The sequence below is a fragment of the Trichosurus vulpecula genome, chromosome 3 (genome assembly GCF_011100635.1).
Source record: "Trichosurus vulpecula isolate mTriVul1 chromosome 3, mTriVul1.pri, whole genome shotgun sequence".
NCBI lineage: Eukaryota > Metazoa > Chordata > Mammalia > Diprotodontia > Phalangeridae > Trichosurus > Trichosurus vulpecula.
Genome location: NC_050575.1, coordinates 391620795 through 391635342, shown reverse-complemented (window position 1 = coordinate 391635342; position 14548 = coordinate 391620795). Strand labels below are relative to the sequence as shown.

At 38.8% G+C, this 14548-nt stretch overlaps 1 protein-coding gene across 1 annotated transcript in view; it reads left to right on the top strand.

The window, feature by feature from the left end:
- Positions 1-399: 399 nt before the first annotated feature.
- FANCA (FA complementation group A) overlaps positions 400-14548 on the top strand; it is a 103303-nt gene continuing 89154 nt past the window's right edge. The window contains exons 1-8 of the mRNA XM_036750246.1: positions 400-475; positions 3061-3170; positions 3579-3675; positions 6905-7047; positions 7135-7230; positions 8831-8904; positions 11458-11570; positions 13025-13107. Of these exons, the coding sequence (XP_036606141.1) occupies positions 400-475; positions 3061-3170; positions 3579-3675; positions 6905-7047; positions 7135-7230; positions 8831-8904; positions 11458-11570; positions 13025-13107 (792 nt within the window). The remainder of the gene's footprint in view (positions 476-3060; positions 3171-3578; positions 3676-6904; positions 7048-7134; positions 7231-8830; positions 8905-11457; positions 11571-13024; positions 13108-14548) is intronic.

Sequence of the window (14548 nt, the reverse complement as noted above, 5' to 3'; positions counted from 1 at the left end):
AACTGAGGTGCCAGGTGGCAAACGACCGATGACTTCTCTCAATAACATCGAGGCAACTGAATTCTTGAATCCTGAAAATGCGGGTTCCCTCCGTATCCGTGCTCCTGATAACGTAGCTTTGGAGCCAGAGGCCTTGGGTTCAAATTCCATCCCGGCGTTGTATTGCCTTCATTCTTTGCCACTACTAAGATGGCCGCCCCAATCATGCTCACAGTCGCCACCACCAAGATGGCCTCTGGAGGCGGCTGAGAGTTTTTTTCCTTCGCTCGTAGGGGCGGGGCCTCGAAGCCAGCATCCAATGGCTTCGCAGGCTTCGTCGTGGCCAATGAGCAAGCAGCGCGAGCGCGGGAGCGAGGGGAGGCGCGCGCCAGCGGCGGGATTGAATGCAGAGATCTCGCTATGTCTGCGGGGCCCTCGGACTCGCCCCCAGTGCCGGCAGCGGGCCGGCGTAGGAGGGCCTTGTCCGAGCTGCTGGGTATGTGGCGGCGGGTGGGTGAGACGAGGCCGCCCTGTCACCGGAGGGGGCGGTGGAGACCCCGGCGGGCCAGGCTGACCTGAGCCTGTCCTGAGCCTGTCCTTCCTCCTGCCCCTCTCCCCCGCCCCCCTCCCCTTGGAAAGACATTATTCCCTCTCCCTCCGTGGTCCCGCCCCTTCCTCCCTCCCTTCCTCCCCCTCCCCTTCTTCCCAGCCCCTCCCCCTCTGAGTCCCTACTCCCTCCTCGTCTCCCTCCCTCTCCTCTCCTCCCTCCCCCTGCCCTTCTCCCCTCCCTCTCCTCCTCTTCCGCCTCTTGTCCCTCTCCCCTCCCTCCTCCTGCCCTTCCCCCTTCTCTTCAAGTCCCCCTCTCCCTCCTCCCGTCCCTCTCTCCTGCCCCCCTCCCCCCTTCTCCCCTGGCCTCCTAACTTGTGGTCAGGGGAGGCTCATTGGTGCTCCCTGCCCCTGATCAGAAGGCTGCCCAGGAGCCCTGACCCTTCCGCCTACACGGCCTCCCTTTCTAGGCTCAGACTCCCCCCACCCCATTTTCTTGGACAGGCGTGTTGTCTTCTGGTCTAGAGTGTGGGTTCAGCGCAAAGACTCGGAGTCAAGCGTCCTGGGTTCAAACTTTGGACCGCCTGAGCCTCGATTTTCTCATCCGTAAAGCGGGCATCACCGGGCACTGTTTGGGGGACGGCGTTGGCCTGCGTAGATGCGCTGAGTTGTTAGGCTGAGTCCTCCCCCTGTGGCGTGTGCCCAAGGCTGGGGTCTCTTTTTGCGTGGATGTCTCCTCATACATAGATTTGGGATACAAGGATCGCTAACATTAAGTGCCAGTTATGTGCCAGGTGCTGGGGCAGGCGCTGTGATTATGTCCTCATTTTACAGAGAAGGAAACTGAGGCACACAGCGGTTTCCGTGATTTGCCCAGGGTCACAAAGCTCGGAAGTGTCCGAGGTCGGATTTGAACTTAGACCTTCCTGACTCCTGGCACAGGGCTCGGGCTGCACACTGGCAGCGTAGGAGGGGACCTTCAAAGATCACCTCATTTAGGCCCAGGGGTTAGAATGGCCCCCTACTTCCTCGAGCATCCCCTGCTATGTTCAAGGGATTTATTCAGTAAGCGCCAGTTAAATGCGTGTTACTGTTCCAGGGCTCAGCACTTGGCTACTCCCTTTGCCCAGCTTTCTTTGGTGCCCCCGTGACTCCCTGGGGACAGGAAGGTGGCGGGCTGTGGGCTTGGCCTGCCTTCACTCCAGCTCTCCACCCTTACAGTCCCCGCCCCCCCCCCCATATCTTTTCCCTGGGGGTTTGAAGCTGTGGGCTCCAAGGTGAGGGATGGAGGGGGAAGGGCACCAGTGGCTGGACTCCAGGGATGTGTGATCTGACTGCTGAGGCGGTGCAGTGGATGGAGGGCCAGGCTTGCGGTCAGGAAGACCCGGCTTTAGACCCAGCCTTAGACCCTTCCTAGGCACGACTCTGAGCAAGATTGTTTGCCTCAGTCTTCTCAGCTGTAAAGTGGGACCTACCTCTCCCAGGATTGTTGGGAGGATCACATGACATAAGATTTGTCTGACCCTTAGTACAGTGCTGTACCCATAGTAAGCTCTGTATAAATGGTAGCTATTATTAGTATTTTTCCTCTTCCCCTAGTATACTCACCAGTGGGGAAAAAGATCATTGATGGGACCCATGATGAAAAAAGAATTGGAGACCACAGGTTTGGAGGATTAAGTACTATGTTGAAGTGTAAGCACAAGTACCAAGAAAAGAAATCTCAGGGACGAAAAATTCTAAGCCTCATTCAACTCATAATTTATTGTGTAATTTTGTTAAATTCACTCTTATAATCTGCACCTTTAATTTCTTGCTTTGTGAAATAAAATGCTAAACTGCTTTCTGGATGTATGAAGAGTAAGAAATGATTGCAGTTTTATTCACCATGACGATAGGATTAAAGTCTGTTTTTTTTTGTTTTGTTTTAGAGAAAGCTAGCTTAGTAGGTCAGTAGATTGGGTTAGACAATTCTGTGGTTCAGTCTCCACATGAAATGGACCAATACTGTAGGATGGCCACAGGTCAGTGATACTTTCCCAGGGAAGCAGGCATCACATCTGTGAGATGTTGGCATGTGGAAGAGGGATTAGGTTTGTGCCCCTGGCAGAAGAGGCAGAAAAAGTAGCAGTGGGTGGAAGTCGCAGTCAGGTTTAGCCTTGATCATAAGGAGAATCTTCCTCAGGAGATTTCTAGAAATGGAAAATGAGAGCTGTTTCTCATTAGGTAGTAGGGAGGTCTTCCAGCCAAGCCTGGATGATGATTTGATGGGAATATTGTGGAAGGGTTGTACAAATATGGGATGGAGCAGATGGTTTCCGAGATGGTATGATCTCAAGAGATCTGGGAATGGCTCAGCAGAAGGGGAGTTTGTGGAGCAGATGGTGCTGGGGTTGTCTACTATTACTGCTGACCTTTTTTATGAAGAGAAATTTTATATTCATAGATCAAATGGATGTTATGCATTAGAGACTCTCTTGTGGAAACATGAGATGTGGGCTATGGTTTTTTAAATTGAACTTTTTTTTTTTTAAGCGGGAAGAGTCAATAAACAAAAATACAAACCTGAAAGGGAACAGAAACTACAGGAAGCAGCTATATACCTTCTGAAATGCCATCAGAACTTAAATGACCTATTTCTTGAGGTAAGAGGGTTGATTGGTTTGTACTTAACCATGTTAAGGCATGTTGGGTTTGTGTGTGTGTGTGTGTTTGTGTGTGTGTTTGAGCCCAGCTGAGGTATCACCTTCACAAGAGATCTTTGGAAAGATCAGTGACCATCCATTGATATAGATTCTTAATAAATTTTGTTAACTGGGTGAGAAAAAACTAGTGGAAGAATTTCAGTGTTTAGAAGTAAGATCAAGTTATTTTAAAATAAACTCTGTAGCTCCCATAAGTCTTCAGGTTTTTGTTTTTTTTTTTACTTTTTTGTTATATCTTAAAATATTTGTATGTTTTGGTTTTGCTTAGCAGTCAAACATTGTGTACACCCAGTTTATTTTTATATAAACACAGCTTGTAGACTCTATTCTTTGTGTTTTTGATTCCAGGTAGATGGTGCACAATGTAAAAAAACATTGTGTTTTAGCAATTTAATTGACCGTGAAAACTGTGGAGTGCCAGGTACACATTCTAAATCATTTGTAGGTGAGTTATTACACAAAATCATTTTTTAAGTGGGGATGGAGGAGTGGGATATTGAGGGATAGGATAAAAAATAAGGCGTTTTTCCTCCTGGGTCTTCACATTTCTGTAATAAATAGAAAGTGAACACTAGTCAGTATTCACTTCCGGGAATCAATACTAGTTAGCTGAATTTTGCTTAAGTGGATGTTTCCAAATTTATTTTTTATTTGAATAATAGCTCTTGATGTTCTTTGCATCTTTTCACACTAAAATGGCAGAATTATTAACACATTAGAATATTGTGGTGCTTTGAATCTAGAGGTAAATTTTAAGGTGCATAATTAATGGCCTTTAGTAAATGAAAATATGTTTTCATTTCCATAAACAGTTTCCTAAAAGCTTACATTTTCATTACAATGAGCCTCGTTCAGTTGATACTGAACTGCCAGTGCTTCTAGAAGCATAAGACCTTATTTTAAAAAACAAATAATAAAAAACAAATTTCTGATATTCAGGTGTTAGGTGTACAAAGGTTTTACTTTTATTTACTCGATAGAATAAAAGCGTAAATAAACTTTGATTTGTGAATTTTCTACTTTTTTGTTGGAGGCTTTGTCTGATCTGAGTATACAGGCTAAGATTAATCTCTAACTGTAAAGTCAGTGTTTGATAGCTCTCTCTCCCCCAAAACGACTTTGTCCTGCCTCTCTTTTTGGAAGTAATTTGCTATGTTAGCTTTAGTAGTAAGAGAAGAAAAAGAAATTGAAGGAATTAGAATAGGCAAAGAAGAAGCAAAGCTATCACTCTTTGCAGATGATATGATGGTATACTTAGAGAATCCTAGAGAATCAAGTAAAAAATTACTTGAAATAATAAACAACTTTAGCAGAGTTGCAGGATATAAAACAAACCCACGTAAATCATTGGCATTTCTATATATAACTAACAAAGCCCAACAGCAAGAGAAATTCCATTTAAAGTTACTTTAGACATTTTAAAAAATTTGAGAATCTACCTGCCAAAACAAACCCAGGAACTATATGAACACAATTGCAAAACATTTTTGACACAAACAAGTCAGATCTAAATAATTGGAAAAATATCAGTTGCTCATGGGTAGGCCGACCTAATATAATAAAAACAACAATCCTTCCTAAATTAAATCACTTATTCAGTGCCATATGAATCAAACTACCAAAAAATTATAGAGCATCTGGAAGAACAAATGGTTCAGAATATCAAGGGAATTAATGAAAAGAAATATGAGAGAAGGTAGTCTAGCTGTACCAGTTCTTAAAGTATTATAAGGCAGCAATCATCAAGACTACTTGGTACTGGCTAAGAAATAGAGTGGTGGAACAGTAAAATAGGTTAGGTATGAAAGACACAACAGTCAATGATTATAGTAATCTACTATTTGATAAATCCAAAGACTCCAGCTTCTGGGATAAAAACTCACTATTTAACAAAAACTGCTGGGAAAACTAGAAAATAGTACGGCAGAAACCAGGCATAGACCAACATCTTATACCCTATACCAAGATAAAGTCAAAATGGGTACACGATTTAGATATAAAGGCTGATACTGTAAGCAAAGAAGGAGAGAAAGGAACGGTTTACTTGTTAGATCTATGGTGAAGGAAAGAATTTATGACCAGACAAGAGATAGAGAACATTATGAAATGCAGAATGGATGATCATAAATTGAAAAGTTTCTGCACAGACAAAGCCAATGCAACCAAGATTAGAAGGGAAGCAGAAAGCTGGGAAACAATTTTTACAATCAGTGTCTCTAATGAAGGCCTCATTTCTAAAGTACATAGAGAACTGAGTCAGATTTATAAGACTACAATTGATAAATGGTCAAAGAATATGAACAGGCAATTTTCAGAGAAAGAAATTAAAGCTATCCATAGTCATATGAAAACATGCTCTAAATTACTGTTGATCGGAGAAATGCAAATCAAAACAACTCTGAGGTGCCACATCATACCTATCAGATTGGCTAAATGACAAAACAAGAAAATGATAAATGTTGGAGAAGATGTGGGAAAATTGGAATACTAATGCATTGTTGGTGGAGTTGTGAACTGATCCAAGCATTCTGGAGAGCAATTTGGAACAATGCCCAAAGGACTAAAACTGTGCATACCCTTTGACCCAGCAATACCACTACTAGGTCTGTATCCCAAAGAGATTATAAAAATGGGAAAAGGGCCCACATGTACAAAAATATTTATAGCAGCTCTTTTTGTGGTGGCAAAGAATTGGAAAGTTAGGGGATGTCCGTCAACTAGGGCATGGCTGAACAAATTATGGTATGTGAATGTAATGGAATACTGTTATGCTATAAGAAATGATGAGCAGGTAAACTTGAGAAAAACCTGGAAAGACTTATATGAACTGATGCTGATTGAAGTGACCAGAACCAGGAGAACATTGTACACAGTAACAGTAACATTATGCAATGACTGACTTTGCTAGACTTAGCTGTTCTCAGCAATGCAGGGTTCTAAGACAACTCCAAAAGACTCAAGATGGAAAATGCCATCTACATTCAGAGAAAGAACTTGGGAGTCTTGAGTGCAGATGGAAGCATACTATTTGCTCTCCTTTTCTTTTGGTGTTTTGTTTTATTTCTTCTTGTGGTTCCTCCCATTAGTTCTAATTCTTTACATCATTACTAATGTGAAAATATGTTTAATATCAGTGTATAAGTAGAACCCATATCAGATTGTATGCTGTCTTGGGGAGGGGGGAGGAGAGAGTGGGGGAGAAAATTCAAAATTCAAAATCTTAGGGAAATGAATGTTGAAAACTAAAATTACACACACACACACACAGGCACACATAATTTGCTGTATTCTAGTAGACTAGGTAGAAAAATTATATCCTTTGTAAATACCTGCTAATTCTGTGGACCTATGTATTTTATGTCATATTTGTACAGGTCGCTGTTACTTTTGGAATTTTCTAGTGATCAGCATCAGTTCTGATCATCAGTGCTGAAGTTAATTGTTGATTTCACTTTTAGATGCCCCCTTCCTCAAACCTCCTTCCCATTTTCCCAACATTTTTAAAAGGAGCCTCAAGCTTCTAATTAAAATGTAGGTCATAATTCTGTATACTAAGGATAGAATTGTTTAGGTTTTTTCATTAAAATATTACTATATGTTTACCACCAGGTTTTTAGAAAAATACAAAAATCCAACCCGAGGTTTAGTGCTGCTGGTTTTGTATTGCTTTTCAGTCTCTGCTCTACAGGAACAAGCTTCAAAATTAGGTGTCCCAATGGGAATCCTGTCAGCTCGAACAACTGCCTCCAGCCTTGAGCAGCTGTGCCAGGCTCCAGGGGGATCCAAGCTGGCTGCTCTGCTGAACTTGGAACAGAGGGTGAGAGGCCAACAGCTTCTGAGCTTTCTGGAAAAATTATTATTTCCCTTGTACTGATTAAGTGCTTTCTTTCTCCCTCACTTTCAGAAGAAATTTTCCTCCCTGTTAGATATTGCCCAAGATCTATTGGAACGTGGTCTCTTTTGTCGTGTTTCCTTCTGTCAAGAACTTTGGAAGGTGCAGGTAAACTGCCTCCTTGGTAGCTCCAGCCCTGGAGCAATATTATGAGGACTCAGCTGAAGCCTAGTCAAGTACTTAGATTCTTTTAGATCTCTCTTTGACATTTCATTAGTGCTAGATCAGATGAGCTCATTGGAACTTCTGTGAGCCAGAAACTAGAACCTGCTGTAATTCTCTTAAGTCTAAATTATCATGATCTGCCACTGCTACTCTCTCATAGTTTTTCTAAGCCCTAAGATACTTACCTTCTGGCTTTGTTTCAGCTATTTTTCAGTTAAAAAGCTATGTTCCATAGCTTTTCTTCTACTGTTACATGTTGTGGGATAATTCTTTTTTCATGTCTTTTTGGCTTCTGTATTTACAGTCCCTTCTGGGCTGACATAATTTGTGTCTAAAGCATTCCTTGTTAGTAAGCCACAGTCTTATGTTAGCAATTCTTAACAACCTCATATGCATATATAAAAGTATGTGTCTTGAGTGGGTAGCTTTGTATAATGGAAAGAGCACTGAATTTGGAGTCTGAGGACCTGGGTTCAAATTTGGGCTTTGCTTAAATCACGTGTGTAACCCTGGGCAAGTCCTTTTACCCTTCTAGGTTCCATTTTCTTCATGTTAGGTTGGGCCAGATGATCTTTCATATCCTCTCCCTGATCTTGTGTATATATATGTATGCATATAATTACATATATATATTCATGCTTAATATGAACCTACTTACATAGGGCCCCACACTGATTTCTTCTGACCATTAATGTTACTATAGTAGAATGAGGAAAACATCTGAACATTCCTTATGCTATCTAAGCATTTTTAAACATTTTCTTATAGAGAAAATCTCTGAGGACTGTGCAGGAAGCTTAGAAAACTTCATTGTACTTTAAAAATTATTCCTATTTATTATTCTCTTGAAGAATTTGAAAACTTGGAAGATTTTTTTTCCAGAGACTTATCTATAGTAATTGAATAGATCAGCAAATATTTAGGGGAAGGATGTAGAGGGGAGAGGGAGTCTTATAAACCAAGACTTTTGGAAATGGAAGAGAGTTGAGAAACAACATTTAAAACAGGTGCTTGTTATTTTTAAAATTTCTTTCGCGTATACTAGACATATTTGTGAGGAAAACAATTTTGAATTTACCTCTGGTGAAACAACCAAATGTGATCTGAAGAAATGAAGAAAATTGAAAATGTTTAGTTTTATTTTACAAATATTTTAAGAAAACAAAGCTACCAAATAGCACCTGTCAGTATCATACCAGAAAGTAGATTTTTCTGTCTAAGTCAGGTCCCTAAGAATTTAGTAAATACTATTTGCTAGACACTGTGCAAGGCCTGGGAATACAGATAGAAGCAAAAGGAAAGATAGTGCCTGCCCTCAATGAACCTTCCTTCCAGTGGGGGGCTGGGGGAGATGACACAGCAATGGAAGCTGAAGATGGGGCTGAGATGGGAACGAGGTACCCAGAGACATTCCACAGTTGGCAGTGGGTCTGGAGAGGAATGAAAACGTTCACACTGGAGTTGTTTTTAACCTACCTGGGACAGGAACATGAAAGCCCTACGGAGTTTTATACTGCAACTCTTGACTCTTGTTTTTCTTTAGCGTTCTCTGGTACTTGAAGCTGTCTGGCAACTTCACTCCAAAAGCATTATTGGCTTAGAAGAGCTGATAGAGAGGTAAAGCTTGTGATGAATGAATTTATAGTTACTTTTTTTTTTTTTTTTGCAGGGAGGAAGGCAGGGTAATTGGGGTTAAGTGACTTGACCAAGGTCGCACAGCTAGTAAGTGTGTCAAGTGTCTGAGGCCGCATTTGAACTCAGGTCCTCCTGACTTCAGGGTCGGTGCTCTACTCACTGCGCCACCTAGCTGCCTCTATAGTTACTTTTAATGCAATCTGATTAGTCTCTTGCAACCCAACTCAATCTAGGATTTATTATTTGAATCTAAGACCTCCTGACAAAACTTGTTTTTTGAAAAATAAAACTTTGCTTATATGAAGACCCCATTGTGTACCAGTTTTGCAATGCTATTCCAAGATAGTGGTGTTTTAAAGTAATATGTCATAGTTCACCCCTGCTAAAAATTCCTTCGGCTAAAAATGGTTATTGCAATGAGATGACCATGGTTAAGAATTACTATAGTAGTACTATTAGGTAATACTTTCTATGGGATGTTGGGTGTTCAGGAGTAGATTTTCAGGGTCCCTTTTTAATTTTATGCTCTTCCACATGGTTAAACTCCTGTGTAGCATGATGCAGTGTAGAAAAATCTAATAAATAATGTATTTTTCCTCTTTCCCATGTGAGAGATTTCGTTAGAAATTATAGTAGAATGTTCTGTGAGCAATAGGTACGAGTTTGCAACCCTTTTACAATCTGCTAAGTAGACCATTTAATGAATTTTGGCTGAGGCCTAAAGACAATCATCACCTGGTAATGATGACTCTCTGAATCTAGTTAGGTTAGTCCCATACTTTGGGTAGAATTCTCTAACCCTTATTCTCTGGTGGCATAGTCTTCAAAAAAACCAAAATACCAAAAAACCCCAAGGCTACCAAATCATAATGAAGATGACTAAGAAAATACCATCCATAGAAAAATCATTTGCAAGTGCTTCTAAAAGAAAGCTTTGCTTTATAAAGTATTCATTTAGATAATGATTTGCCATAATTCATTTAATTTGTGCTTTTAAAATGTTTACATCACAGGAATTTCAACCATTTCAATGAACCCATTGCAGGAAGAAAAGACACTTACACATTTATTCCTGTGGATTTGGTGAAATGGTGCTCACTTTAGCCGTTCTGTAATTAGAAAATGAACAAGCTGTTTCATACTAAGTAGAGAAATGGAATGTATGGAAATCATTGAAAACAGATTCTATTGTAATAAGTTTTCTGGTTCTAGGAACTTTACAACATCAGATTTCTTTTAGTAAAAACAACAGTCATTGAAAACTTTTTAAAATATAAGTGTTTTTAAAATATAACCTGAAATCTTTTAAAATTTTTGCAAGCTTTGGGCAGGTCACTTAACCCCAATTGCCCTGCCAAAAATAAATAAATAAACAAACAAGCAAATAAATAAATGGATAAATAAATGAATGAATGAATGAATGAATAAATAAACAAATAAATAAATGAATAAATAAATGAATGAATAAATAAATAAATAAATGGGATTTTTGCAGGCTGAAATTTGATGCTATACCAAATTGAAAAGTAAATGCCACTTGTATGTGGGAATACTATTGTGTGAAATGAACAAAATGGTTTGACATGATGTGTCACCAGTCATTGTCTTTTGCCTGCATCATTGTGCTCTTAATAGCATGCATAGTAAAGTATCAGGTAGTTGCGAGAATTTAAAGGGGAAAAAAAAGAAAAGGGCAGAATTGGGTGAAAAGCTGAAAGGAAGATCAGACAGTAAATTCTGAGTCGGAAGGTAAAAGTGAAGAGATCAGTGAAGGTGGGAAATGCTCTTTGAATACATTATTCAATGTGAACTCTATTGAATCTTGTTTTATAGTCCATACTCTGATTTGTAATTTGTAATAATTGTATTGATTTATATTAATGTAGAAAAATTTGTCTCTGAAACCTAGAGGTCAGTAGGATAGTAGAAGGATGGGTTAATTGATTGTATGAGTCAGAATACTCTTATCCCATAGTCTTCTATTACAACCTATACCTCTTCTTATGTTGCTTTGATTTCTCTTTTTGACTCCTTTACATCCCATATGAATGTAGGATGTAATGATATACCACTGGTAGGTCACAAGTTTCTAGTAATCATTACTTTTACTCATTACTTCTGCTGTAAGGCTTATCATATTTCATGCATAAGGGTTCCAAGGGTAGTGCCCTAAAAATGAACCCATAATGGTGCAGTATGATTTATATCTCTTTGTTATCATGACTAAACTCCCTTTCCTTCAACAATTAACTTTCAAATAGAAAGAAAAATGGCTAAAATTAATGGATTTTCTGGTGCTAGGAGGACCTGAACAGAACTTTTTCTCCTAACATCCCATACATTTTCACATATACTGGCCTGGTTTGAGGGCTTCTTTGGGCATTAGCTGTTAGGTAATAATAGAGGCCACTTACTGTTTTTACTAGCTTTGATATGGAATGGCTCATGTTTCCTGATGAATGAATGTTAGAGAAAATACAAGAGTCATTCTTAGAAAAAAAGAAACTAATTATCTATGAATATGTATGTTCTCAGCCATTCAGACTTCCAGACTGTGGTGGATTGGTTGTATAACAACTTGTGCCTTGTGTGTGAACAAATGGAAAACTCCATCCAAGAAGTGGAAGTTGCTGAGCATATACTTTCTGGTAAGTTGGAGGTAGAAGGAAGATCCTTTTTAATTTAGGATCAGAATCTGAAGTTAAGCTTTAAAGATTTATTGGAAATAGAACTTCTTTATCTCATGGGCATAGAAATTTAATCTGTAATGAGTCTGATGCACACTGATTATGGGGGATTTAGTCTTTGGCTAGTGAAATGACAAACAGAAATGCAGTGATTTGGTAAATATTTCTAGGTCCCCTTGCCTTATAGGTGCATCCCTTAGCCTGGTATGGAGACTCTCTTTTCTCATTCTCTCTGAGGCGAGTTATCTCTTAAAGCAGACATTGATTAAGCTCTTGAGAGCGATAAAATCCTGAATAAATATAATATTGGCTGGGAAATGGAGTGTTCAGTGGAGGAGCTTGAAGTTTCCTTTTAAAAAATCTCAAAAGCCTAAATTATCCCTAAAACTTTCTTTTTTGGGACATAAACTCAGCTCTTGTAACTTCTATAACTTCTCTAGTTATGATCTAAAACACTTAATAAAGATGTACCATATTTTAATATTAACATAGTAGGCCTGGCTCTTCAAGAGACACATGAGTTTTTTGGGGAAAAAAGGCCCCCATACAGTAAAACCTTGATTAAAATACTTGGGGAATTGGTTCTTTTGATTAATTGAATTTTCTTATTAGCTGAAAATTAAACCTTTAAAAAATAAAACCTTTTGGGATAAATTTTTATTGGAAATCTTTCTAAAACGTATTTGTTTCTGTTTCTGTTTTAGTGACTAAAAGTATTTGAATCTTTGAGTGCTTAAGAGTCATTAATGTAAATATCAAATCTTTAAAATATTGTTGGTCTAGAAAGTTATTAAGAAAATATAAAAAGTCTACTAAATGAGATATCCTTCACAATATTCTTTAAAAGTTAAAAAATCCCCAGTAGGTATTTGATTTTAATTTATTATAATTTTTTTCCCCAACGTTATAGTACTAAGAATTTCTTTTCGAGGGATTTGGTTAGTTAAGTTCTGTTTAATGGAGGTTTCACTGTATATACTATAGTACTTAATCAAAGAATGTGATAAACAGAAAGTTTCTTATGGACAGAAACTGTTGAATCAATTTTGTTTTTATATCCCCATCACCTAGTGTGGTGCCTGGCACATAATAATAGATACTAATAAATAACTTCCTAAATTTGGACTAGTGCTTCAAAAAGTGAGGTATAACAAGGGCTGTGTTTTTGTAATTGCATGTATGATTCCAGAAATAATTTTAATCCTTCTGTATTTTATTTCAGCAGTCTGCATCCCTTAGGCACCAGGAGATTCTACTCCCTCAAACAATAACGTTATTTAATCAACCCTCCAGTCTTTGCTGCTAACTCTCCTTATGTTCCTCTGGATCTGTTTGTCTTTTTTGGATTGAATTTTTTGATTCATAATTGAGCTGGAAAGAAACCATTAATATTATTTTGTATTTATGATTTTCAGATTTCATGAGAATTTTTGTTCTGAGGGGATTTCAAAACATACCAGATCTGAGAAGAAACGTAGAACTTGAAAAGGTGCCCCAGGTAGGAGGAAAAGTTAAAGTTGTCTTTGGGTGCAGGGAAGTGAGACTTATTCACAATCATCCTACTTAATTTTACTGGAATAAAAGAGAGGAGAACTTAGAGAATCCTCTAATACCATTCCTCCCTTGCCCCTTCTCCCCCGGTTTCTTTTTCCTCAAATTTGGAGAAAATATCTGAGCTTAGGAATTGTTTGGATCAGTACTCGATAGTAATAACAGTAGTAGTAGCTGGTATTTACATACTGCTTTACAAATGTTGTCTCATTTGATCCTCCCAGCAACCTTTGAGGTAGTTATAATATTATTCCCATTTTGCAGATGAGGAAACCGAGGTGCACAGGTTAAGTTCCTTACCCATGGCATACAACTAGTAGGTATCTGAGATAGGATTCCAAGGTCTTCCTGACTCCAAGCTCAGCATTATCTCCTATGTTAGGTAGCTGTGCTAAGTGTTCAGATGGGTCATTGATCTCATTGATTTAGGAGTTCTTAAGTAGTGTAGAAAGGTACACATTCCTGTACAACTTTTAAAAACATTAACCCAAAATTTCACCATAGGCAGTCCACCCAACACGCTGAAGGCTTACCTTAATTTCTCCTTACATTGGAAGGGTACCAGTGAAACCTCTTCATCTGTCATTCTTGCATCTTGCCAAGTAACCCAACCTATTTTCTCCTCTTGTCATATGATTTCTTGATGACATCTTTTATTCCTATTCTTCAGAGTCCCATGTTGATTATATATTGCAAGATGCTCACACATCCTGCGTACCTCTCCATTATCTCTGTTTGATACTTTAGCTCTTCTGAAACAATGGCGTTCTATGTATCACTGCCATATAGAAACACTGAAAAGTTGTTAGTATTTGAAAAGATGGCCTTTTGCTCTTATAGGGAGCTTGAGATGGGTAAGACTTTTTTGTGGTTGTGTCATTTTTCAGTTGTGTTTAACTCTTTGTGATTCCATTTGAGGTTTTCTTTTTTTTTTCTCTGTAAAGTTGATTTTTGTTTTTATTTTTTGGTAAATAGTATTTTATTTTTTCCAACTACATGTCAAGATAGTTTTCAGCATTCATTTTTTATAAGGTTTTGAGTTTCAAATTTTTTCTCCCTCCCTCCCATCCCCTCTTCCCAAGACAGTAATCAATAGGATATAGGTTATACATGTGCAGTCATGTAAACATATTTCCACACTAGTCATGTTGTAAAAGAAAAAACAGAGCAAAAGGGAAAAGCCACAAAATACAATGAAATTACTATGCTTTGATCTGCACTCAGACTCCATAGTTCTTTCTCTGGATGTAGATAGCCATGAGTCTTTTAGAATTGTCTTGGATCATTGTACTACTGAGAAGAGCTAAGTCAATCATAGTCAGTTATCTCACAATGTTGCTGTTATTGCGTACAATGTTCTCCTGATTCTGCTTACTTCACTCAGTATC